Source organism: Centroberyx gerrardi, chromosome 12, assembly GCF_048128805.1.
Source record: "Centroberyx gerrardi isolate f3 chromosome 12, fCenGer3.hap1.cur.20231027, whole genome shotgun sequence".
Classification (NCBI taxonomy): domain Eukaryota; kingdom Metazoa; phylum Chordata; class Actinopteri; order Beryciformes; family Berycidae; genus Centroberyx; species Centroberyx gerrardi.
Window position 1 is genome coordinate 7,528,916 of NC_136008.1, and position 27,616 is coordinate 7,556,531.

The following is a 27,616-nucleotide window of genomic DNA, read 5'->3' on the forward strand; positions in this document are numbered from 1 at the left end:
CTACAGCTCGGCGTAGTCAACAAGAGAGTCTGTGGAGAGAGTCCCCAGCCTCAGGTTCCAACAACACCTCAGCAGTGGTGGGTAAGGCACAACAACGCCTTTATTTTCTGAGGAGGCTAAGGAGAGCCATCCTCCCCCAAAAGCTGCTTGTCAACTTTTACAGATGCACCACAGAGAGCATCCTAACAAACTGCATGACAGCCTGGTATAGCAGCTGCACCAAAGCTGACAAAAAAGCCCTCCAGCGTGTTGTGAAAACAGCACAGGACATTGTTGGCACTGAGCTGCCATCACTAGAACATCTTCACAGCACTCGCTGTGTGAGGAGGGCTAAGAAAACGCACAAACAGACTGAAAAACAGCTTCTTCCCAAAAGCTGTGGCACTACTGAACTCAGACATCTCCTCAGTCTGACAAGACTGATGTGCTGCCATCATTGGAGCACGTGCAATATTTACTCACATGTCACTTTAAGCCACTGATTATTGCTGCTGATGTTTTTGCACCCTCGTTATAGTTGTATTTTATCGCTAATTGTAATTGCTTATAGCTTGTATATTGCTTAGATTCTGTACTTTTTATGCTGATATTTTATATTTCTTATTTATTCTTTGTAAATGGGAAGTCTTTGTATATATGTGAAGGTTTAATTCAATGCACCTTTTGAGGTTGACGCAATTGCAATTTTGTTGTGCTTGCACAATGACAATAAAGTTCTTGAATCTCTGAATCTATCTGTTAAATGTCTTTACCAGTCAAGCCTCTCCTATACGCCTGCATGCCCTACATGTTTGTGCTAAACAGACTGTGTGTGCCAGACAAAGGCTGACTTTGGGAGGTTAGCTTCTAGCTCTAGAAGTGAAATATCACCTGCATTCATTGTAGCTTAAATACTATGAAATGTTGTGTAAAACTTTTTCTTGAAATTAAAACAACACAATTGAATCAATTCAATTGTGTTAAAAAAGTGTTCCTACAGGGATACTGTACTCATTCCAGAGTGGGATTTTAATTAAGTTTAAGTTGAGTAAATATTATATTTAACATTTATTTAATCAGGCTAGTCCCACTGGGACATGATGGACAATCTAAGAATAAATGAAAGAGAGAAAATGAGAAGATAGTGGCAAAGAAACAGATTTACTTGAATCTCTGTTATTACAATTGGGTGTTATACAGGATGGCGTTTTGAGAGCTTGATCAGTTTTAAAAATGTATTTTCACTGCACTGAAAAATTACTCAGAATTACCCAGAACATAAATTGACAAATGCTTAGAATTAATTACAAATTTTATTAGCAAGGGTTAGGGTTGGCAAAATGACTAATGTCTAGCTTCAAACAGCATTCCTGGAAGATAACTGTACTCTTGGGACCAGATTTATTCAATACTAAATCTATAACATGAACCATTTACTCCATTTCAGAGTTCACAATTTTTCTCCTTAAAATACATGGCAGTGCTGTAAATGCCTGAAGTTACTAAGGTTAAATTTGAAGATTTGGTTGGTGTTCAGTATGATTTATGCTCACATGCAATATGACACATATCACTTTATAGCTGAAGATGATTCTTCCCAAATCCTGCAATATGTGAAATGGCAGAGGCTTCACAATTACATAAAATATAGTCATGTTTTTCCATATTTTTACTGACATTGTGTGCAATTCTTAAACTTCAAGAAAGCTGGGAAAGAAATGATCAGATACATTTTTCATGGGTTTCCAAACCACCCAAACCAACCCTTCCAAAATCACCCAGAGAGCAACATTTACCCCACATGTACATGATAAAGGAGTACTCTCTTGTGTATCAAGATTTTTATTAAGCTTACTGTACATTCATGTACCAAACAGCATTTTCATCACATGAAAGTATACTCTTGAACTTGAAAGTATCAAGAGAGGAAGGCAAAAATCCACTAAATGATGATAATCCAGGCTGAATATTAACATGGCAACACAAGGATAAGAAGGCGAAAGAAACAAGGACTGTAAATGGACGTTGTACGAATGTATCCATAAAGAAATAAGGTGACCAGATTTAGTGAAACTTAAATCTGATTTAATACCTTTTATTAAGGAACATTCTCTCAGCAAAGGTTGGACCAAAATAAACACAAAGCAATAAATAGGCACTAGGAAAAGTAGTCACATAGTAGCCAGAGGCAATTAGTCAAGAGAGGTGCTAATTGTTCAAAACGGTGTAGAGACAGTTTTGGGGGTGAAGCTGCATTGAGTGGTAGTCAAACAAGATCCAAAGAAATGAAGATGAGGGTGAGAAGGGCTCGAGTGCTTGCAGGTTAATTATGAGTTGTACTTGATCAGGTTACGAGTCTGACGAGAAGGCTCTGTGTGCGTTGGGGAACTGCTGGGAGCTGAAGTCTGGGTCTTCCCTCACTCGTTTCTTGATGTCTGCTTTAACCTGAAGGAGGAAAAACCCGGGATCATTATCACAGGATTATACAGCTGCTATGTCAGAGGGCAGCCTAGTGGTTCGAGGGACCGTCTTGTGATCCCAAGTTTGATCACCATGACCACAAATGTCTGTTCTGCTTAAATGTCCTTGATCAAGACACTGAATCCTTACCAGGTCCCTTTGGACCCCTCCTATAGAGTGGAGGCAGGTGAAAGATGAATTTGAATTTGAAGATGAATAGAGCACCACAAGAAATGCTGCATTCTTGAAAACAAGAGTGCTCACACTGCTATAACAAAGTTGTTGATGAAGTTTGAGTTTCTGTAGGTGGCGCTGTCTGTCCAGCCATGGTGGCTATCGCTGCTCATGCTAACTACCCAGTTCTTCTTCTACTTATTCCAAACAAACACAGCACAGAACCAAAACAATCATGGAAGTGGAGCATTTTTCTTTCCACACTTTATGTATTCATTTTTCCCTTCTCTTGCATTCAACTCTTATTGGCGGTCTCCCTTTCAGTTTGAGTCATTGATTAGCTCACACTACAGGAATATGTCAAGACTTGTCCAGATCCAAGTCAGATGGTCTTGACTGGATTGGAAGGCAAGACATTTAAATCCTGCACCCTCATACACTACAAGACCATCTACTGCGACTGCCTCAAACTCGGCCCGATCTTGAAAATCAGTTGTGATGGCCAAATCATGGCAACAATTGGCCTGATTGTTGTATAGTGCGTCCCCAGTCTTGGGCTGAAGCACATTTCAGATCCAGTTACCTGTTCTGCGTAGGCCTCCTGGAGCTCCTGGTTCTCCAGCTCCTCCTGCAACCGGTCTGCAGTGGTGATGGGCTTCACTCCTGCCGTCCTGGCTGCCTGACTCACTGCATCAGAGAGCGAGAGGAGGGTTCCACCCCCCTGTCCTGTCTGAAACACACACACACACACACATTTTGAAGCAGGTAAGACGGGTAAAGACAGATGACACTCAAAGCCAATGAATAAGGAAGATTCCACCAGATCCAATTACCTTCCTGCGTTTGGCAGGCATCCCATGCAAATAGGCGTCAGACATTGGAGGCTGAGCCTTCATCTTCCTCTGGGTGATCAGATCACACCTGATGATGGGCACCCATTCCTACCACATAGAGACAAACAGGGAAGATAAGGATCATGGGTCACCTAGGGTAAGGATTTACATTCATTTTTAGTACCATTACACAGTGCTAGTGAGGTGGAAATAGTCAGGCTTATAAAGATCTCCAAGTTGAAGTTCCTAGTCCCTTCTGTTTAAGGTGATAATCTGCAAGCTGTTTTTTATTCTGGCGACATCTTTGGTCCTCAGCGCTCATTGCTGTGGTGTTTCTGTACTGCACTTCTCACAGATCACCTGTCAATCAAACAGTGTGTCCAGTACTGTGACGTCTCTTTCCTTGGATTTTCTGTTGATGAAGTTTGAGTTTCTGTAGGTGGCGCTATTTCTTTGTCTGTTCAGCCATGGTGGCTATCACTGCCAATGCCAACTACCCAGTTCTTCTGTTTATTCCAAACAAATTGCTGTTGCTGCTTCCGGTAATGTAATATGCAGCACTTCCTGTGTGCGCTGGAGGATTTTTCCCAGTGATGTGCCATGTGCTTGAAAAAATTACCAGCATAGAAATCATGTGTAGAGTGATGCTTCCTTGTAGAATCAATGGACGCTTGTGGTTTGAGATAAGATGAGAAAACGAGCGTGATTTCCACGTATTGTGAAGCAACAAAGTAGGTTACTTTCGGTGGGCTACTTTCATTCTTCGTAATCCCCTGAAATGTATGTCAAACATTTTAGTGTTTGAAAAGCCAGCAATGTCTGATAATCCACAAAAATTGAAACTTTATTTTCTTCCCTGGCGTGAAATCAATTACTTAAATTTTTTTTCATACTCATTTTTATGGGGAACTAGTTTTGACACAACACTGGGAAATGGCTTCCTGACAACAGGTGTTTAGAATAGAAAATGTAAAAGGTTTTGTGAATTGTGTTCAATTGCTACTGTGTTGTATCAGTGATAGAGAGTAGAATATCATGCATTATTACTTTACTTTGCAGGGAGAAGACAAAGAGCATTTAGGGTGAACAATGAATAAGAACCCACCTACTTTCCCCACCCACATGAATTAATTTCATGTGGGTGGGGAAAGTGAATGAGAAACTCGCCCCCTTCAACTCGCCCCCTTCAACTCGCCCCCTTCAACTCGCCCCCTTCAACAACTACTGATGAGGCATTCATGAGCAAGGCATTTAACCCGTATTATTTTAGTGCAGCTGCTCAGTCGCCAACAACAGAAGACTCCGGTGAAAGACTGGGCAGCTCCCAGGTGTGAATGTGTGTAAATGTATGAAATGTGAAGCAGGGTTGTGCTAAAAAAAAAAAAAAAAAAAAAAAAAAGCATGTGTGGTGAACAATACCCTTCCCTGGATACATAAATAAAAGATAAAGGTTTAAATAAAGACAGTAAAGAAGCTGCGGGGGCTCTTACAGGAGGAACAGCAGCTGCCCAGGCCTCTGATTCTCCAGCAGACTCCTCACTTCCTCCCTCTGCTCCCGCCGCTGCCATGGCGCCACCTAATGGTGCGGCTCCTCCTGAAGCTCCCATTTCTCCCGGCAACACCCTTGTTTCCCGTGACGACGCCCTCGTCTCCCGTGACGCCGACATGGCCTCCTCGGCTGTGGTGGCGGCAGCTGGTGAGTGGGTGTCCTCAATCTTGGAAGTGGAGGAGAGCGAAATGAGGGAACTAAAAACAAAAAGCAGCACCTAGGGCTAATATATCAAACTAAGTTCATCTTAAAAGGAATTAAAGATGCACCATACTTACCGTTACACTTTGTGCCCGTTCAGGTTCTTGTGTGCCACTTGCAGAAGACTGCTCTCTCTGTGAAAGAATGTCATCCAATATTTATTAGCCATTTCAGACGAGATGTCCAATGTAACAGGATATGCAACAGCCATCAGACACTTATGATAAGAGGGACTACTTTCTCTGTTTGTAACCTGTGATGAGTGCGTGTGTTCGGTTCTACAGAAAACAGATAAAATGCAAAAACATCAAATTCAGGAAATAAAACCGAAATATGAATATTGGAAAAAAGAATTTGGGGAAAAACAAAGGATTTGAAAACCTATGAGTGTGACTGCTCAATGCAACCCATAGCTAAATGCCTAAAATGTAAACAGGGTTCCCACACTCACTTGGACATCAAATTCAAGGACTTTTCAATTACATTCAAGATCTTGTTTGATGAAATTCAAGGACTCAAAATTGGCATGACATTTTTTTACTCATGATTTGGTCAAGTCAAGAAATCCCGGTGAAATCCAAATCCCCATCACAGGGTTTTCCTCGGGATGTGAAATGTTGATGCTAGGACAGAGAGCGATCCAGAGAGCTGAAGCATATTGATGATGATTGATGCTATATTTTAATATCCATTCCTTTTTTTAAAACTTTCAAGGCCTCATTTTATTTTTTTCCAATCCACAAACTTTCAAGGATGTTCGAGGCCCGTGGGAACCCTGTGTAAATGTATATAGGAGTGTGTGTCCGGTCCATTACCTGTGTGTGGACTATGTAGGTCTGGATCTGCTCCTGTGTGACGGGGATGTGCTCCAGAATGACCTGCAGCCTCATCGTCATCATGCTGGTCATCCAGTTGACCAGGCTGGGGCTCATGTCGCTCGACATCCTCCGCTGAAACCACAAAAGAGATGGAAAATTTTGTTTTTACATGTTTAGCTTTGTCATCTTAGCCACAACATTCCTCTCTTTATTCTCAAAATATACCCTTCTACCTAGCTCTTATTTCTTTTCGTCTCTCTTACATGATTATTCTAGGATCACAAACAAATTGTCATGACACAATGGCTCTGACCATTGCTTGTAATGTCGGTGATTTTGGAAGTGAAGCTTATTCTGTTGTTGCACTCATTTTCAGTCACTCTGGATAGGAGTGTCAGCTAAATGGCATTACAATGTAATGTTTGTCAACAAATCAAGTTCAGTGGCACGGGTGTAGATCTCATCTCCAAGTCATTTGTATTTTAGACACTTAGCTGATGTCTAATCCAGAGAAACCCACAATGAGTGCAACAGTAAACTTGACTGACCAAGCGGTCACATTTTCAGTGGCTGTAAATCAAACAGATTAGTGATTTGTTTCTGCCCTAACTTCTCACTTCAGCTATGCAACGTGAAATTTGAATATAATGTGATATTAAATGGATATTGCGTGAAAAAGAGGGCTACAGAGTGAACAGGTGAATGAAGAGCGGGCATAGAAAGAATGAACAGTGACAGAAGAGAGCGAGTAAGAGAGAGAGGGGAATACAAGCAGAAAGAAACTGAGGGAATCACTGAGAGACTGTGTGTACTGACTATGCGGTGGTTGATGACTGCGGTGAGGGCACCCTGGTCTCCTCTCAGACAGTGTAGGTTGAGGGCCAGACACTCAAACAGCGCTTGGTTGCACATCTGTAGCAACCGGGGCCCGAATGATTCATCTGGGTAGGACAAACATCGATACAAAATAAATAACTACATTCATTCATTCCTTTACATTAAAGAAAAGTATCACAATTGCTACACAATTCCTAACAAATGTAAATGAAGCCAATTCACCTCACAAAGCACATATGCAGCAGTGACAGTGTTCAGGAATAGTGCTTTTTATTCTAATAAATAATTCAAATAGGATTACTTCTAGTGCTGCAACCTGCACTTGAACACAAACGAGGGCAGACGTGGAACTAAAACATAACGCCAATCCCCACAGCTACGAATGGTTATATATTTTAGACCAAGACCACATGATGCAATTGATTCTAACTGTGTTTCTTTTGTTTACCAGTGCAGCGCAGAATGTGTGTGGCGATGCATGTCAGCTGCTGTCTGAAGAAGGACATGTTGGTCTGGGTGACGTCGACCCCCTCCAACACCGTGACTGAGGACTCTCTCTGTGGGAGACGAAGAAGGGAGTGCAGTTAGAATTAATTTAAAAGCTTCACAGGTAGCGCTGAATTACAATATCTAATAGGTGAATTATCGGGCAATATCTAACCTTGCTGCAAAATATGTACAGTAGCTGCCCGCCACACGCTGAGGGAATGTGTGTATATGTGTTTGCTTGTGTTTAATCTAAGCTGAGATGCATTGGTTATGTGTTTTGCATAAAAGCTAACTATGAATGATCTTCTTGTGTCAAATATTTTTGAACTGAACATGTTGTGGTGGCATGTAATCACACTGTTGCATTATCAAAGGAGGATGGGCAAACTTTAAGGACTCACAAAGCTCTCAGTGATGTACACCTCCAGTTCGTTGACGAGACTCTCAGCAGCAGCCTGGGGCCGGAAAACAGCAGACATGATGGAGAGAGAAAACAGAAAGAAAGAAACAGATACAGGAAGAGGGAAGAAGAAAATGCAACAGTTAGTCAGACCCGATATTAAAAGGACAAATCCACCCTTGGATACTCTCACACTGTTGTGATGATGTTCGATGCATTCCAGGATATTATTTTATTATTAATTATTATTTTGAGTTTAACTGTTATTTATTTTTTTGGTGTACCCGTTTTCCCTCAACCTGCCTCATCTACTTCTACTTCAGTTAGCAATTTCCTACATTTCCCAGAATGACTTTCAACAAACCTCAGAGAATGGGCGTGAACTTGTTACATTCACTTGTGGGGTTTCCCAGTTGGAAAAAAAAAAGTGAGTCACACCCCTTACTCAAAATGCAACACATCTTATGGCTGCATTGCATTCTGGTCTATTGAGGCTACTGTCGGTGGAGAAATTTGTATCTCTGCTTCTTCTACAATGGATTTCTCTGTGTATGATGGTTGACCATCGGTGCAACATGGTGAGTCTAGAAAGAAATTGATTCTGAGGGACTCACAACAAAACCTGGTGTTTACAGTTGATGTTTTAGATCAATCATACCTACCAAACTCTATTGTAGCTGCGCTGGAAACATCAATGTGACATCATGTCATCTATGTTTGGCCAGTTATCCATGAGAATAAGAAAAATACGCCACCAAACAACAACATGGGCTCAAAACTGCAAGGTACATCACATCAAGAGCTGCTTTTAAACAATGTTAGTGTCTTAGGGTGAATTTTTCCTTCACAGTAAACAACAACATGTAAAGGAGCAGCCATTTCTACTCAAGAAGCTGAGTGGTACTGACAGCGATGTTCTGGTCAGTGGGCTCTCTGCCGTTGAGGTAGTTCTGGGTGAAGAACTGGGCCAGCTGGGGCTGGATGCGGCCCAGGGGCTGGTGCTGGCCGTGGAGGAGCAACACCAGGTCCGACATGGTGAATGTCTGACACACCAGTGTCAGTAACTCTCCAAAAAACCCTGGGAAGGAGGGGACAGTACAGTATAACTACAATACAATGGACTACTACACTACATTGATAGATGGGTAATCAAGACAGCAAAAGAGGGGAAACAAAATGGTCAAAATAATGTCCAGAATTTAAATCCGAGCCAAGTATCATTTGCAAATCCTTCTTTGCCGCTGTATTAATCTGCTTGGAATAGCAGATGGGTGGGTTTTCCAGTAAACACCAACTATCTAGTTTCCAAGCATTACAAATGCAAATTATTTGTAAATATTGTTTGTCTTTTAAAGCTTTTATAGTACAATAGGTACAGTTTTTTTCATTACCAAAACTGAGTGGTATCATGACACAGTTTCAGACAGGGACAGACAGTTTCAGAGAGATAGAAGAAAGAATGAGGAACTGAACTGGTAGCTTTCAGATACCAGGAGAACAACAGATATCTGAAACCTCAATCGAGATTGATAAGCAAAGAAAGCGGAGAATATGAAAATGAAATAAAAAGTAGCAACTATCGATTACTAAAAACAGAAGAGGCAAATGGGACAAAATATAGAACAATAGTTTTCCGATACGCTCCTCGACTGACATACAAAATAGACTGCTACCCTTGGCTGCTGTGCTGAAATTAACAGATGTATGTTATTTACCAGTAGGATCCTCGGGGCTGATGAAGATGTTGGTGGTCTGGGAGAGCCTCTGCATGAACTGGGCGATGCTCTCCGTGTCGTTCTGGGCCTGGCCCAGTGAGCCCATCATGGTGGTTAGGACGCCCCGAACGATGCCTGTGAACAGCTCTGGGTTGAGGGCCTCGGCTGCCTGCGGGTTGGGAGTCGGGGTGGTCCCTGCGGGGGGGGCAGGAGTGGTGCCGGATGGAGGAGGGGGCGGGGGGAAGACGGGCTGGGAGGCCTAGAAATGAAATGGGTACAAACAATCAGGATGTGTTGACAGTTAATGACAACAAAAACAACAACCAGAATGAAAACAGAAAGAGTAGAAAAGTTGGTGTTACTCTGATCATAGAGAGTCGCTATGGGAGCCCATTGGCTGTCTTGCGAGAGTTTCTATTAAGTGTTTGAGGGTTGCACCAAGTACTGTTTTCTACAAAAAAAAGTGTCAACACTTTACTTGTTGTTTGATTGTTTCAAAGAATCAAAGTTACATCTACATTTTGCAAACAAAAATTGACATCTTTCCACCGACACAATCATCACGCACGGTCTGAGTACAGGTCTACCTTCTTAAGTAAATAAAGAAATCATATGCAAAAAACGCACAAACTGTATACAAACTCATATACAACTTGTATGCAAACTCAAGCAAGTTTGCTCATTCAGAAGTTAAGTCTGACATTGAGCAACTGACCTGCTGCATGAAGTCGGTCACTCCCTGGATGAAGGCTGGGACACCAGATGTGGTGACAGTGATGGACGGGGCCCCAACAGGCCCCACACCGGCCATGCCCCCCACTCCGGCCCCCCCCAGGAGAGAGCCCAGGAGCTGGCTGAGGTCGGGGGGCATCCCCTGGGCTTGGGGCTGGCTGGGGGCGGACTCAGGTTGGCCTGGTGGAGCAGCAGTGTCTGCGGCAGGCGGGGGTGATGGGCCCGAGGTGGAGAAAGAAAAAGAGGAGGAAGAAGAGGAGGATGAAGAGGAGGTGGAGGTGGAGGTGGTGTGAGAAGAGGAGGAGGAGGAGGTGGCTGTTTGACCAGCTGTGAAAATAAAGAAAAGGGCTTGACATAATGGAGGTGAAAAACTCAAGAGTTTCATCCTTGGCTAATTTGTTTTTTCTTACGATTACATTTTTTGGATTCAAACCTCTACTGTCTCACAAGACGTGACTTGGTTTCCAATGCAAGCTTTAAAAAGCTACTATAATTACAGTGAATTGTTGCTAATGGAGCTCAAAACCAAGTCCAAGGACGGACCAGCTTACCCATCTGTCCTGGCAGCAGAAGCTGTCCAACCAGTCCACTAATCATCTGGTTGAGGGCGGCAGGGTTGAAAGGCTGTGGAGTAGAGATTCAGAAGATTAGTCTTAAATGTTGATTATACAGATCATCAGCCTGAAAAAGCTTAACCAATAAGGCACCAAATCAAAAAACATAACTTCCATCCCCACAGACGCTATTCGCACCTGTCCTGGCTGCTGGCCCGGCATGGCTGCCCTCACGTTGATGGTGGCTCCCCGGGTGCCGAAGGCTGGAGGGGGCATGCCGGGTGCAAAGGCCGGGCGGGTGAACACCACCCGGGCCTGGGGCTGGGGGCCGGTATGGGGAGGTGGAGGTGGGGCAGTAGGGGTGGTAGTGGGTGTGTTAGGACCTGTGGTGGCAGTAGAGGAGGTGGCTGTGGAGGTGTAGCCAGGAGGGGTGGGCTGGGGTGGGACTGGTTGGCCGGTGGCAGCAGCGGTGGCGGCGCTTGTGGCCACGGCAGCAGCGTATTGGCTGATCTGCTGCATGAGATTCCGCATAAAGTCTGGGGGGAGGGTGCCTGAAGGGGAAACAGATAGCAGTGACTTAGAACAGCATGATTTACTTAATCTACTGCTGTTGTCAGTGGAAAACAACTAATTTTTTCAGAAGTTAAGAAAAGGATACTTGGTTTCTCATCCATGCCGACATATTTTCTAAATTAAATAATAAAACAAAGATTTAGAAGGATTTCATTTAATGCAAATTTGAAAAACATCAAACTTGGAGTTATGAGAGTGCCATGTAAAATGTAGTATGACAAGTGCAATGCAATATTAACTGTGAGTGGTAGACAGTGGTGTAGTGGTAGACTGTAACAAAACTACTGACCTGGCTGTCCAGGAACCTGCTGTCCGGCTGTTTGAGGGTTAGCACCAGGGCCTGCAAACAAAACAAACACACAAAAACAATTTGAACTCCCCTAAACAATCCTAAACAGCATTTGGCGGTGTATTACTCTCCATAGAATTCCATGTGCAATAACAGAGTCATAATTCAACGAGCATGAAAACAAAATCCTATCGGATTATAAATCAGACAAGTTCCAAGCCTGTTTCACTCTTCGAATCACTGCAAAAAAGCTTTTGGCAGCAGTGCATAACGGATGTAGCGTTGTAGTGAGAGGAATCATTTAACTCTGATGTGCTGCCGCGCGGCAATCTGACGCACAAACGGCTTTGGTGTAGTGGAGCATTCAATCAGTGGCGGGTAGGGGACAACACACCGTCCGTGTTCATCTGCATCATGACCACCGGGACTGCCTGGTGGCTGATCCTGATGACCCGGGGGCCGGCCTGTCCCTGTCCAGCCTGCTGATTGGACGGGGGAGTCTGTGGGGGGGAGGTCTGTCCCTGACCTGCCTGCTCTGGCTGGCTGGCCGCCTGGGTGGGCGGGGCTTGTCCCTCGCTGCCGTTAGCCGCCATAGTCACAGTGGCACCCAGGTTCATCTGTAGGTGAAGATGCAGTCAGTCAGTACAGTCAGTCAGTTTGGTTCAGTTAAATCAAATTTCACAGAAAGAACAATTACAAATTAATACATAAAAATACAAAACTGATTCTTCACTATTATAGGCTATTACAGGATAACAATGCTGTAATTTTTACTATTTGCATTATTGCCCATGAAAAGTCTAAACCCATCAATATATTTGCTACAGTCAGGAGCTACTACTGTCATGTTCGTAATAATGGTGATAGGAAAATATTAATTATCAACTAGAATGGGCTTGTATTCACTTACATGCAGTGGGATGTGGTGGTGCACAGCTCCAGGCAGAGTCACTGGGGAGGTGTAGTGGGACATGGGCCGGACCACATGCAGGTGGCGGGGGGCGGGGCTCAGCAGGTTGCATCGCAGGTCACTGAGGGCCACCAGGGCGTTACCTAGGAGACGGAGGGACTCCCCCACCAGGTTGAGAATGCGCTGGTCCTCTTCTCTCTCCTGTTGTGGAAATGGAAACCTGCTTCAGCAACTTTCTGAGTAATAACTGTATTATCTACTTTAACACCCAGTTTTACTTTGAACAAAAAAAGAAAAAGAAGATGGAAGTCCTATTCTGACAAAATTATTGCTATGATAGTAAAACTTCCGATTGATTAATATTGAAGTTATTGCTGTCTTGAGCACTTTACTAAAAAATTGACGATGTAAAATCATCTGAATTTTCAAAATATTGAACAATGAACTTTTTTTCCCCACAATGGATATATGGCTACCTGACTGAAAGCCTCCATTTTTGAGATATACTAAAGATCAACAGTAAATGTGTATTTTGCAGGATAAAACTTACAGTATTATTGTATTCTGCAGTGGTGGCAGTCTCCAGGATGGTGTGAGCTCTCTGGATGAAGGGCTGCAGCCTCTCCTCCACCCTCCTCAGCTCAGACAACATCTCCACCAGCTCAGCTGGGCTGGGATGACTGGAAAAGGGAAAGAAAGGAAAAGTTGATCAGAATCAAATACAACAAATGTTCAACAATTTGTCTAGATGACAGTGGTGCAGAGACATATTGCCAAAAATAATGCCCACAGTTCACAGTATACTGAAACACATTGTACAAGGACAGCGAGACATCCTATACAGAGCAAGATGTGCTGTGGGCAGCAGACTACGCATATCACTTTACACATTCGTTCTGATAAAAACAAAAGGAACTGACTGCTGTCGATACAAACAGCAGCCCCAATGATCTGCTTTATGTTTTAATTTTGCCCGGTCTTGGAATGATCTTGCTCGATTCTCTGCAAAAACTACAAAAATCCTTAAGCTAGAGTGGCAAGTTAACCATCAAAAAAAAATATCGGGGACAGGAAATAATTAAAGATGTTAATATAACAGTGGCTCACAGGGCTAAAGCAGTGAACACAATCTTTGTGACAATAATAAATTTATGGAAAATGTTACATAATTAAAATTTCTTGATATAATTTGGAGTAGAAAAAAAATCAAAGTTGCTTGTGCAAATCCTCAGCTATATGCTGCATCCAGTGAGATGCAGATGTTGTCTTACTTGGGTCCAGCTTGGGTTGTTGGTCCCTCAGATTGGGCAGAAGAGGTGGGGGGAGGTGGGGGAGTGGATGGCGGTGGGGAGGTGTCCATGGGCTGGGCAGAGGGGGAGGGAGTGGAGCTGGTGGAAGAAGAGGAGGGAGGAGGGGGAGCAGCAGCAGGAGTCGACTCTGGCTGGGCAGATGCGTCACTTGGTTGGCCCTGGAAGCAGACACAAGAGACAAGGTAGCAGACCAGTTTGTTACTCTACAACTGTGTGAATGACGAGGCAGCGATTCCTCGGGCGCTTTGCTGGTGAAGTCGTGCTGTTCAAGTCTGAGCTCTCACCTCCATTCTCTGGATGAGATCATTGGTGTCCCTCAGCAGATTCTCAGCCAACAGCAGCCTCAGCCTGGGCTCGCTCTGCACTGATTGGTCCATATCGATGTGTACATTCATGGACCCATTGCTCTGAAAAAGTAGGAAGAGAGTGACAATTAGCAAGACGCAGGCTAACGTTATGTGTGGTTGTATGCAGTCAGCGGGCACGGTGTCTTACCCCAGTGCTGGTTGTGACTCTGGCATTCCTGGCATTCTCTCCCAAGCCTGACATCATCTGCTGAACTGACATCTGAACGGGAATTAAAAAAAACAAAAAACATAGGTTTAATGCACCTTTGCCAACAGTGGTCATCACACAAAACAAACCTTCTGTAGGTCATCCATGTGAACATGAAATGAAACACGCCACACAATAGCTCTACCTGTATCTGCTGGGGGTCCATGATGTTGACGGGCAGGTTGAAGGTGCCCAGCATGACGTAGCTGTTGGCATTGCGGTCGTGTGGAGGCACTTGGGAGGTTCCCTGGGAGGTGGAGGAGGAGGCCCCGCTGTCGGCTGAGGCGCCTCCTGACCCTGAGCCAGGCTGGGAGGGCGGAGGGGGTGCCCGCTCCACGAGGTGGATCACCTTACCATCCACATCTAGGACAACAATAGAGAAATACATAAATCTGTCCAAATAAGGCGCTGCGTTTCTATCAGTAGATCTACAGTTACTGCATGATTGTGAAATAGGTCTCCAATGGATGCCATGCTAATGTGTTCTATATGAGTGAAATCATGTCCAATTACTAGTGCGGGCAATACTATATCAAAAAGCACAGCAAGAAAATTAACACCACTGCTATAGGAAATGTTAAATTAAAATAACTGGGACTCAAAGAAAACTCAAAGAAAATTCCCTAAAACTCACCAAGTGTAGTCCTAATGTTAAGAATTGGTGTGTGTATATAATGATAGAATATCAAAGAAAACACCTTTTAGAAACACAACCTGCACTAGCATCATACCTGGAAACAAAACAGGGAAGAAAACAGTTCTGCATCGCTTTAATTGCCACTTCATTACTTACTGTAGTCTGCCAGAGTCCTTTCATCCTGCAGGACTCTACCCTGGTAGATCAGCCTCTGTTTGTCCACGGGGATCCCCACTGAAGGGGCGATGTGGTCCTTGAACTCTTTCACTGTCAACTAGGGGAAAAGCAGACAAGACACGACGTGACGAGCTAGCCTCTGACAAAGACTGACTGATAATTCACTCAACTAGCTGCAATAGGAATTGGAGAAATTACCTGACCCCGAACAGTGTAACTTCTGCTCTGGGAGTCTAATGTTTTGACTGTCACCTCTATGTCTGCAGTTTGTTCCTCCATGGTGTGCCTGTATCATTAAAAAATGCAAAGTAAATACATGTCAGTAAACTGATAATAGTAGGTGCTGAAAATTGTGAAAAATAGTTGCGTCACGCTACTTGTATAAAAATCGGAGAAGAAAGAATTAAGGTGACAGGCTGATCGGTTAGCTGATGTAAACTAACGTTAGCCAGTTAACGTTAGCTAAGTTAGCTAGCAACATCAATTAAAGTAAACTAGTTTTGGCCTACTGGGAAAGACAACGGCATTGAAAACGACAATTTAATTTCATGTTTTGAACAATGATACTTGAGAGATGAATAGTCAGCTACCGTTAGCCACCAGTGTCTGGCTAGCAGGACCTCCAAGTACTTGGAAACCTTTGTAACGACGCTAACTTAGATAGCTAGGAAGCTAAGCTAAACGTTACAACCAGCTCGTATTATCAGAGTCAAGCAGACAGACACGGTTGATGCATTTTGTTGCTCTAGAATCGTACTGTGTTGGTTAAGAGTTACCTTAAAAGTCAAACGATCCTTTCAACTTATCCAGTGTATGCAGCTGTCTCTTATCAAATGACATGCAAATGACTTCCTAGTATTAACAAGCTCTGGTACTTGCCAGAAGCTACCAGGCTCTGTGGGGATGTGACAGGGCGGATGTGACGTTGGGACGAAAACAGGACGCATTCGATAATCTCTTGCGTGAGCTCGTAGCTGAGCAGAGCAAAATGGCGAATCTCGTGGAAGCGACATCTCAGCAGCAGTTTGAAGACTTTTTAGCCAAAGCTGGAAAATGCCTGACTGTGGTTCACTTCCAGGCAGCGTGGGCTCCTCAGTGCGGCCAGATGAACGACGTGATGGCGGAGCTGGCCAAGGAACACACGCACACCACCTTCGTCAAGTTGGAGGCAGAGGCGGTACCGGAGGTCTCAGAGAAGTATGAAATCGCCTCGGTCCCCACTTTCCTCTTCTTTAAGGGCGGGCAGAAGGTGGACCGGCTGGACGGGGCCCACGCTCCGGAGCTGAGCAAGATTGTGCAGCGCCTGGCGGTAGCCGGGGGTCCGGCCAGGGGGGAGAGCAGCCCCACGGAGGACCTGAACCAGCGGCTGAAGAAGCTGATCAACGCGGCGCCGTGCATGCTCTTCATGAAGGGATCCCCGCAGGAGCCGCGATGCGGGTTCAGCCGGCAGATCGTGGCGCTCCTGAAGGAGCACAACATCCAGTTCAGCAGTTTCGACATCCTGTCCGACGATGGGGTCCGGCAGGGGCTGAAGACCTACTCCAACTGGCCCACCTACCCTCAGCTGTACGCTAACGGGGAGCTGCTGGGGGGGCTGGACATAGTGAAGGAGCTGGCTGAGTCGGGAGAGCTGGAGAACACCTGTCCCAAGACTGTCACCTTGGAGCACCGGCTGAAGAGCGTCATCAACCAGAGTCCAGTCATGCTGTTCATGAAAGGCAACAAGGAGGCAGCGAAATGTGGCTTCAGCAGGCAGATACTGGAGATTATGAACGGCGCAGGGGTGGAGTATGACACGTTTGATATTCTGCAGGATGAAGAGGTGCGACAGGGTCTGAAGACTTACTCAAACTGGCCAACCTACCCTCAGCTGTACGTGAAGGGGGAACTGATTGGAGGTTTGGACATAGTCAAGGAACTGAAGGAGAGTGGAGACCTGGCGTCGGTGCTGAGGGGGGAATCATAGATGCACTCACCATGCCAACCAGACAGGGATCAAAAGGCTACTCCACATGCCCAGACCGGCCTTCCTTCACTGATGTAACACTGTGCAAGGACCAGGAAGTGGAAGAATCGGTTATGAAAACAAAGAAGATGTAATGAGCAAACTGTTAACTTAATGCCCATCCACTCACGCATTTGGATAGATTCACTTTCAATTTAAACTCAAACAACTAAAATGAAACTGCAATTGAACAATGGACATTTATTTTCAGTTAAGAAAGTACTGAGTAGTAGAGGTATTTTGACACATTTTTTTTTCTTTTTAATTCTTGCAAATACACGTTCAGAAATGTTTAAACCGTGTCCATTAAACTGTCCATGAACTGTCCAGATTCCTGCAAACTGTGAAGCCTCACCTGTCCAAACACTCTTCACACCGGTGACATCACTTCCTCCTTGCTGTCTGTCTCTGGGAAAACATTCAAGAATAGCTGACTGTGGTTAATATCGTCTCTCATCATCTCTGCTTCACACAAAGTGTTCAGAACCATCCACCGACCAACGGGTTTTGTTCTAGTGCCAACTGATCCGTCAGCTGACTCTTCATCTTCACCCTGTCCTGCTCCTGTCCACGCTTTCCTCATCTAGAAGATAAAACAGCGGTGTCTCTTTCCATATTCAAGAATTGATCTGGGTTAAGTACTTGGAACTAACACTGTGCGGCACTTATTGATATACTTTGCTCATCCATAAGAGATTAAACAATAAAAAGTATCTTCAGATTTGGGTGTGTTGTCTTTGGTGTTACTATTAATTGAATTAACTAATAAGAGTGAAATATTAGTTTGTAGAGTCCATGGGCAACTAAAAATTCCACATCCAATATAAAAATACAAGTCCCTTAATCTATGGTGGAAAGAAGAAAAGTTGTTAAAATTGCTCTGACTTTGCTTAAGAATACCAAAAAGAGTCATTTGTAGTGTTGTTAGTACTGCACCTGCTAATCGTGCTGCATACAGTGTGAAAAATAAACTGCTGCATGGTAATTTCACTACATTCAAACCACACTGATCTGACTAGCACAATGATCTTGTTTTCACTTTTAAATAACTTTCAATCTGGGATTTTGAAACAGTCTTCTGATCAGCAGTTTTCCAATACGCTGGTTAAAGTCCAGTACAACTGAGGTGTGTGTTAACTTCAAAAAGTTTTTCCCTTTGAATTCACAGAGCTTAATTGATACAGTTTGTTAGTTGTTGGCAGTGTGGGGAAGAAGTTTCACTACATTTTGCAGTAGCTTGGTGGTAGTTCAACTAAATTTGAACTTGGGTAGTGCTTGAGTAGCAGTTTTTGTCATTTTGAGGCGTATAACTGCTGCAACTACCAAATATTTTTGTCTATAAAAGAAAAGAAAGGAATTGCATTTTTTCTACTTTCTTTTCAAGATAGTTTCTGGTGGAGTGTGGGCATTATAGACACACAGAATGTTATTTTGCATTATATGCAGATACAGATTTTTTTTTTTTACAAAGTAGTTGTCTGAATTATGCGACTGCAAGACAAATTGACCTTTGGATTCAATAAAGGTTACCATGAGCCTTCAATCTTGTTTCGGTGACATTATGTACATGTATATGTGCACTCGGTAGTCTTCTTGTACTCTGGTTATTGACTGAAGATGTGATTTGAACCCTTCTCATAGAGACAAGGCTACAAGCAACATCAATTCTTTCCTACTGTCATATTTATTGCTGCCATGTAACTTTCCTCAAACGCACCCAATGCAGACACTTGAGAGGTATGAAAAGTTGATATAAGAAAGGGTAGGACTCGCAGCAGTGACAATGTTAAAGATATGGTGGGGTGTGTGTGTCCCAAATAAGTGTCCCAAATTATAAAAAAAAACAACTCTATTAGTCATATGCATACACCCCTCCAAAAACGTGATTAATATTGCATGTCAGTCTGCACTTTATAAATCAGCACTGGAGGTGAAGGGATGCTCTCATCTCTGTTGGGGGAATTGAATGATCTTTTTGCTTTTTCTAATCAAAGTAGAGGCCTTCTAAGTTTTGGTAGGGCGAATGTGGCGTGTGAGATGTGCTTCAGATGCGCTCTGCAAACCTTCACCTAATGGTATTCAATTTAAATGGCCTAATGCAAGATGTTAAATGTCATGGCTCTCTAAAATCTAATTTCCTTTTCCTCCATCCAGTTAGATGGAGGTTAGATTTCTCTCCTCTTCCTCCTCCTCTTCTTCCTCATCACCTCTTTCGAGTACATTACATCATCATACTCCAGTGTGCAGGATATGAAGGTATTCCTACATAGAGGAACCGATTGCAATGCAGCTGACATCTTCATATGACTCTGCATTATTTACCACAAAGGAATTATCTGTGTCTGTTATATAAATTTGCACCAAATCAGCAACAAACATCTTCGCAGATGGGATTCATTGGGATAAATCCTTAACGATTGGGTTCTGTGGTCCAATGGTTTTATAGGGGGTCCTTGAAATAAAACATTCTGGAAACTTCTGGTGAAGTCTATCTTAATGTGAGGTGTGTAGACAAGCTGGTTGTTTGACACCACCTTGTGGTTGTAAGAAAACACATGCAGGGCAAAAATATCTGCTCTAAATACTGTGTATGTTGTGTAATTACCCCTATGATAACCTACATATTGTGACAAAATCTTGAGTCCAGTAATTGAGTTTTGTGTGTTCATCAATTCCCCAAACTTGAAGAACAAACACCAGCGTGGGATGCTGAAAAATAAGTTCAAACAAATAGTTAATGATTCCTAGTTGGCATATGTTGACACAGACCATATGGGACCACCTCAATCAATAAAACATTATTATTTTTAAAGTGAACAGATGTAATAAGTTAGTAATACTCTTTTTTTAGTACCTATAAAAGGGTACTTTCACTATTAGGCTACTTTTACTTGGTGTAGTTTCAGTTTTTAAATGTAAGAATAGTGAGTACAATTGACTTCCCAAAATTAAATTTAGCTTTGCTGATGTGATTTAAAAATACGATCCCCAAACTTTGAACTGATAATGACTCTGTACTAAGGATTAGTAGTACTAACATGGCTTGAGTAAAACTGAATTTGAGTACTTCTCCCTGAGTAAAATATTACAGCACTAGCCTATTCCCACCATTAGAAATAATTATCATTGAAGTTGTGGTCTTGTTCATTTGAACCACAAACTCTGTCTGCCTTCTGGTAAACACACCCAGATACAACAGATAGATATTTCACAAGCAGTCAATGTAGTGTAGAAAAAATGAGTTTTGAGTTTGTATCGTGTAAATGTGGTCTGTAATATTCTGTATGGGTTATAGTGTGAATCTAGTAGGTAAATACATGGGGAGCAGAGCACAGTGATTATAAAACACCTTATAACCGCCTTATATATAAGCGATTCTAACCTTATGAAGCATACTCATGAGTTTTGCTCAGTTCCTGCACAGAACAAACAGGCTGATTCAGTCATTTTGAAACCTGTTTATTTAATAACTGTGTCCTTACAGTAAAGGACAGAGAGACCCCTTATTATTGTCAAATACCCACACAGATCAAGGGCCTTGTGTCTGCCATGCTGGTTGATGATTTACCCACATTACCTATTTACCTTACCTAATGATTTACCTGATTTACATACTGTTTAAAAGTGACATGCTGGATCATCACACAAATCCAGAAAGTCTTCCGGAGGATTGACAGACATTTCAGTCGGGTTCATTTCCGAGTATCGGCGCTCAGACTGTAGTCATGTTGAACAGGCTGTGGTCGTTCCTTCTCTATTTGTATGGCTTGTTGTACGAGGCCTTCGTTCCTTGCCCCGTTCCTGACCTGTTGCCTGCCAACAGTCTCAACACTGAACAGGTGAGATTCAAGATGACATTTAGCTTTTGTATTGGTATCTTGAATGTGCAAAAAGGTAAAAAAAAAAATACGAGAATGCTGGGACAAATCTGTAGCTCAATGGCTGTCAATTTAATCTCATGTATCTCACTCAAATCAGAGCTGTGAATGAAAATGGAGCCAAGCTTTCAGTTTGCAGCCTTTACACTTTATTTTGACTGACTGAAAACATTTTCTTCTTTCTATAACTAATACCTTTTTATTAATGATTATTCCAGGGACACATACTTGTTTTTACCTATTCTACTGTGTGAGTGCTGTTGTTTGAACTGTGCAATCCTTATTATTGCATGATTGTAACATGGTCATACATGAAGTTAAGGATATTTAAGGCTGTTAAACTTGCTGTAAGACCAAATCATTCAGCATTCAGGCTTGCTGCAGCTACCACGCTATCACAGCTAATTATTACACACTGCAATACCACACACTTTCCCCTCCTTCTGTTCTTTCCGTATTAGTGGTCGATGCCACAGGTTGTGGGCTTTTTACATCTTAAAATAAAATAGTTTCCTTTCCTGTAACTTTGTCACCCCCTCTCTGTTATTCCATCTCTGCCTCTATCTGTGTGTCTCTGTGTTTTCAGTATCTGGGGAAATGGTACTTTATAGCAGCTGTCAGTCACAGAGAGGCTGACATCCAAATGTTCAGAGCGATGGACAGCTCTACGTTTACTGTGGCGGAAACCTCAGTCAACGGCACACTGCTGATGACTGGAGCCGCACGCATGTGAGACAGCAAATATACCCACGCACGCACACACACACACACACACACACACACACACACACACAGGGGAAAAAAACAACATTTATGAATCTGTATAAAAAGAAACAAGAGAAAAAGGAAAAACAGAAGAAAAAAAAACCTGACACAAATTATCTCTGCATCTTTGATTATGTGGGTGATGTTTTGGTCACAGGACCTTTCTCCTTTCTCATGACAAACACCTGTATGTATAGCAAAAACATTACAGTATACCATCACATTATTTCCGGCTAGGGGTCTGAGTTTTTCATTGCTGATACATATTCTGACCACATGAGCTTGAGGACCTGGTGATGCTGAGTACTGATCTGACACAGACTCACTTTTCTGGTTAATAACTACATAGCTGTTTATAGTAAGTCATTTGTATGGCTCTCTATCTAAAACCACTAAAGTGTAAATGCTTAGAAACTCTAATGCACTCTCTTTTCAGAAGTAGTTTGCTTTAATTAATAACTGTTATTAAACTTAAGTTAAATATAACTATCAATTATGTTTTAGCTCCATATAAATATTTGAAATCACAGCATGTTTTAGCCTTGATCGACTTACTCTGATAGATCTGACTGGGTAATAACTTCACTTTTTACAATATCAGAGCCAGTATTTTAGGCCAGTATTGACTCGATACCAATCAAATCAAATCGAATTGTATTTATATAGTGCATTTCATACAATATTGTAACCTTTAAGTGCTTTACAAACATTGTTGAAAATAGTTCAGGGTCATGAAAAAGAAAGCCAATAACAGAAACAAGAAAATCAACGCCATAAAGAACAAGAGAAGTAACTTTTACTTTTACATGTATAAATTTATATACTGTATATATAAATGTATCGTTAAAAAAAAAAGTCATTCAATTGATTCAATACCAATGCTCTGTATCGGACTAGTGCATCCCTTTATCCAATCAACTGACTTAGAGGCCTCAGTGGCAAAATGTGTAACATGTTAATAATACTAAACATAGAATATTCAGCAAATATTGAGAAACATGCTATTAAAATGTGTAAAACTGTTTGATGTTCAATGTTTTTTTGTTTGTTTTGTTTGTTTTTTAGTGGCAATAAGTGCTTAAAACAGACATGGATCTATTATATACGTCCTGACAGCGATTATATGGCACAGGAAGGTAAATATCATAGCATTTCTACTGTACATTAACAGACAACACACACACACACACACACACACACACACACAGGGTTCAACCGATATGGGCTTTTGAAGGCAAATACCGATACTGTTAGACTGAAGTCACTGATTTTAAAGTATTCAGTGTTTCCCCCAGAACTGTATTCATAGCAGGGTGGGAAAACCTCTGAAACAACATTCAGACCATCATGCGACACTAAAACTCTCCATTAAAACATGGAGACAGACCGCAGCAATTCAATGGTAGGGGAAACTCTGGGATACACGACTGCCTTTAAATGAAAAATTGATTTACAAACAACATCATTAAACCATGAATTAATCAATAAAATAAGCAAAGAAAATAAAATTTCATTGTAGGTTTTACAGGTTGTTTTTATGTAGCTGGGGTCAGGAAGGAGCCTCCATCATATCGGACATGGACGACGCTGACACACACACACAAAGACAAACACTCAGTCATCACACATAATGATCTATAATGATCATCATACTATAATCATCAGTCTTGTAGCTTTTGGGAGAATTCCAGTTCAACTGAGGAATTGGAATTGGAATTTGAAAAAACCCACAGGAAACAGAATTGGAATTGAATTGGAATTTCAGGAAATTGATTTTAATTCAATTAAATTCTGTGAAATTGTTATACATTATCAATATTGAATATCATAAAATATTAAAGGAACCTTTCAGGCGCTATTTGATGCATAACATGTAATCGTAACACATGCATTATGATTAAATGCATTTGATTTGTTGAACTGTCTCTTATTTGATTCATAATGTTTGATTTAGAATGTTTAGCAAGTCAAGACAAACTCTCTTAGAAGTGGAATTTCATGGAATTTAATGGAATTCAATTATGTCATTCCAATTCAATTCACATTCTGTTTCCTTAGAGCTGGGTGACATTCCAAATCCAATTCCAAGTCCAGGAATTCAATTGGAATTTACCATGCATTCTCAATTCAATTAAAGACTGTCCCCAACCCTGGAATATACCATGTACACCTACTCAGTTGTCACTCACTGATCAACTGTTGCTGCTCCCCTGGTGTCTTGTTGTTTGGACGCAGGACGGCCGGTGCGGCGGACGCTGGCCTGGAGCGGCACGTCGATCAACTGCCCCCAGTGCATCATCCTCCAGGAAATAGAGCCTCCGCTAAATGAGACAGAGGAAGAGGACGCCCTCAGCAGACACATGCTCTATGGTCAGCCGTCTGAAAGGAATAGTTCACCCCAAAATGGAAATTCAGTCATTATCTACTAGAACCACCAAACACACAGCGAGTTAGCCCTGTAGTTCCATCTTAGCTTTAACCCAAACTATTAAAGTTAACTGGTCCATCTTTTTGCAGCTCCAAAACAGCATAAAATGTCCATCAAATTTCTCCAAACAGCTCTTGCAGCATAATCCAAGTGTTTTGTAGCCAAACGATTGCACTGTGGGTCCAAAAGTCCAACATTTACCTCATTATCTCCTCCAGCTTGTTAGCTGCTCTACAGTGGCAAGCCTTTCACCACAGCGCTGTAGGGTGTGCGCGAGGATATAGGAGATAATGAGGTAAATATTGGACTTTTGTACCCATAGTGCAATTGTTTGGCTACAAAACACTTGGATTATGTTTAAAGTTTTTTTTTTGGAGATAGGTTATTTTTGGAGATAGGATGTTTTGGAGCTGTAAAAAGATAGCCCCATTGACTTTAATAGTTTGGTGGTCCTATCAACATCAATGGAGTTTGACTGACGGGTGTGAGTAGATAATGACTGAATTTTCATTTTGGGGTGAACTAATCCTTTAAATATCTACTCCTAGCAAGATTTGAAGCAGTTAATTTTAACCAATAAAGTGATTGTTGTAATTCTTTGAGGACAATCAAATACTGTATCTTGATGATACACGTAAAACAACTTTTTTCTCAATTGCTTTTCACCATAGCTCGTCAGAGTGATGTGGCCACTGAAGTGGTGAAAGCGTTTCAGGCAGCATCGACTTGTAATGGAATGGAGGCATTTGTCAAGCTACCTCAAGAAAAAGGTTTGTCTTTTAGATAAAGAAAAACTCAGATCATTAGATGAACTATGGACATGTGCTTCTGAATCTCAAAATGTTTTTCTTTATGCACCATTTAACAATTATATTTGTATTTACAGAGCTTTGCACCTAGATATTAACACTGAGGTAGGCACAATTATTAAATGTTACTTCCATTGTCACTTTGATGCAATTTCCATCCTCAACTTAGCCTGTCCATGTTGAATGAAATTACAATACAGTCTCACTCTTCTCCACAATTTATTACAGGATGTTGCTATGGAAACTGTCCTGGATGACCAGAGGCCTGATCGAGTCAGTAAACTTGTGGCAGGAGGCCGTCTGTAAGGGTTTACCCCAAACCTGGTGCAGTTCCTCAAAAACGTTTGTTTCATGTTCATCCTGTGTAATAGTGAAACAAATAAAGGGAAAATATTCAGTCAAATGCATTCTAAAATATTTATCAAAGCTGTTCCCATGTGTATTATTTTATGTACCTTCACTTGTAAGTCATTATTTAGCATTATTTCACACAAATAATAAACTGAGATTAATTTTCAGGGTTTTTACAAATATCGCCAAAATTAAAATCATCCTCAATTTCTAGTAATATTGTAGATTTGTACTGTCATGAGGTTTAATGCTGTTCTGATAAGAGCTGAGTTAAAACGGCTTTGTTTTGATTACATCATTATCCTCCAAAATCCCTATCACTTTCATTCCAAGGGACCAAGGTACAATACCTTTAGTAGAAAAAAATACCTGTGTGGGGCTATCCACCCACATCAGCCCAGCGACAGCCAGGGGAAATTCCCATGATGCCACTGCTGACAGAGCAGCACCTGTTCACATGACGTACATGAAGACAGCACAGTTCTCTACTTGCTTTGCATTGATTATATTCAGATTTACTAGCACTAGTTTGTTTGACTTTGCTAAAGGTTTGCTGAAGGTTGTAAAGGGCAGCAGGGATTTAAGAGGAAGTAACATGATGATGCGGATTCTGGCAAGAACAATGTTGGTTAAGTAAGACGTCCAGATCAAACAAAATCCCATTAAAGTCATAATCCAGGACATTTTCCAATAAATAAATGTCCATTTTGCTACTCTCTATCGCTAATTAATGGAACACAATAGTGATTCAGCCTATACCCAATTCATGAAAGCTTTTACATTTGTTGTTCTAAACACTTGGCGTCTGGTAGGTTTTTCTCAGAACAATCCTCTGGCACACAGGAAGTGATGCGTTCTACGTTTCCAGAAGCAGCAACAGCGGTTTGTTTGGAATAAACAGAAGAACTGCAGGAGTTAGCGTGAGCAGCGATGTTTGTTTATATGGTTGTTATGAGCGAGGCAACATGGGAGACATGCAACATCAAAGTGGCCTATCTGACAATGTGTCAACCTATACTTCACCTTTGCCTTGGGCTAAACACAATAATACCCATGCAGCAGAACGGGAATTTCAGCATGATTGTGAAATCCATGTTCCTCTTTGTCTCATCAACACTATTTACATGCATCTGAACCTGACACACGAAGGCAAATAGGATATCGTTACAGTAGATGACATTTTATTAGACCTTTATTTAGTAAACAAAGCATGGTCATTTAGGAACACATCTTTGTTTACAAGATTGGCCAGGATAGAGAAAACATCATTTTTGACGGGGAAGAGGCGGGGTTAAGAAAAATACATTCTCAGAGACTGAAACATTAAACACAGGAACAACTATAAACAGTAACGCATGATTAAAAATAAATAAATGAAAGTACAGAACAGAGAAGTTGAATTCCCCTCTTAACTCTCAGGCTGGTTTCCTCTCTTGGCATTCACTTGGTTAAATGACAACATCGTGCCATTTCTTTTTCTCCTGTTCCTATTTACAAAATGTCTCTTTTGATTTGCAGTGGCATTGGAATGTGTCTAACCTTACAAATCTGAATTGTTATTTTTGTTGTTTTGAGTTAAATGACACTTCGACATCATATAACTTCTTACATAGCCAGTGTCATCTGAGATAAAGAGTGGTATGACAAATGATATAGCAATTAAAAAAAAAAATGTCTACTGTCCTATCTAAAAATGGTCAAAAATGTAATACGTTGCAGAAAATAAGTTCAGTAATGGGTAAGTTTTCTTTTGCTGGCAACAACTTTCGATATACAGTGGTTTTTGGGGTTAATGAGTCATGTTGAGGGTATGGGTATGAGTCCAAAACTAACACTCTGTTACTACCGTACCTCAAGTTAACCATAAAATGTGCTCAGTAGAGCATAGACCTCCGCCATGTGTAACAACCACCTTTTGGTGATATGCCACGCCCAAAACCACTCGACATGGCCAATCGACATGAAAAGTTAATCAGTTCTTCCTTGGCCCATAACCAACCTTCACACCAAGTTTTCTGCAAATCTGTGCCCAACTTTTTCTAACAGAAGGACGGATGGACGGACGGACAGACAAATAATAATCACAAATAATAACACAATTATCATCAGAGCAAGGTGACGCATTTTACACTTTTCTGGGGAACATCATCCCAGGCATGAACTGAACTGCTGAACCTGACCACAGCCA

At 41.9% G+C, this 27,616-nt stretch overlaps 3 protein-coding genes across 5 annotated transcripts; 2 read left to right on the forward strand and 1 right to left on the reverse strand.

The window, feature by feature from the left end:
- Positions 1-1,172: 1,172 nt before the first annotated feature.
- LOC139917880 (large proline-rich protein BAG6) lies at positions 1,173-16,068 on the reverse strand. Of its 3 annotated transcripts, none has more exons than XM_078287167.1 (25): positions 15,969-16,068; positions 15,391-15,478; positions 15,172-15,289; positions 14,524-14,741; positions 14,319-14,390; positions 14,108-14,230; positions 13,785-13,981; positions 13,064-13,193; positions 12,514-12,714; positions 11,998-12,220; positions 11,604-11,654; positions 10,940-11,292; positions 10,739-10,811; positions 10,171-10,385; positions 9,456-9,714; positions 8,649-8,818; positions 7,742-7,795; positions 7,300-7,408; positions 6,831-6,955; positions 6,012-6,146; positions 5,274-5,330; positions 4,937-5,161; positions 3,447-3,554; positions 3,197-3,343; positions 1,173-2,424 (listed from the first exon to the last, which is right to left on the reverse strand). In XM_078287167.1, exons 2-25 carry the CDS (start codon positions 15,469-15,471, stop codon positions 2,329-2,331), a joined length of 3,540 nt encoding a protein of 1,179 aa, XP_078143293.1. In that variant the 5' UTR covers positions 15,472-15,478; positions 15,969-16,068; the 3' UTR covers positions 1,173-2,328. The 3 variants fall into 3 exon arrangements, with proteins under 3 accessions (XP_078143293.1, XP_071763203.2, XP_078143292.1); XM_071907102.2 differs by having other exon boundaries at positions 10,171-10,514; XM_078287166.1 differs by lacking the exon at positions 15,969-16,068 and adding an exon at positions 15,783-15,897 and having other exon boundaries at positions 10,171-10,514.
- A 94-nt stretch (positions 16,069-16,162) lies between these two features.
- Positions 16,163-17,916, forward strand: glrx3 (glutaredoxin 3). Its single transcript, XM_071907156.2, has one exon. The coding sequence runs from the start codon at positions 16,181-16,183 to the stop codon at positions 17,156-17,158; it is 978 nt and encodes a 325-aa protein (XP_071763257.1). The 5' UTR covers positions 16,163-16,180; the 3' UTR covers positions 17,159-17,916.
- A 3,006-nt stretch (positions 17,917-20,922) lies between these two features.
- On the forward strand, positions 20,923-25,055 carry LOC139917908 (apolipoprotein M-like). Its single transcript, XM_071907141.2, has 5 exons — positions 20,923-21,036; positions 21,662-21,804; positions 22,906-22,976; positions 24,076-24,210; positions 24,940-25,055. Exons 1-5 carry the CDS (start codon positions 20,923-20,925, stop codon positions 25,053-25,055), a joined length of 579 nt encoding a protein of 192 aa, XP_071763242.1.
- Positions 25,056-27,616: the final 2,561 nt, after the last annotated feature.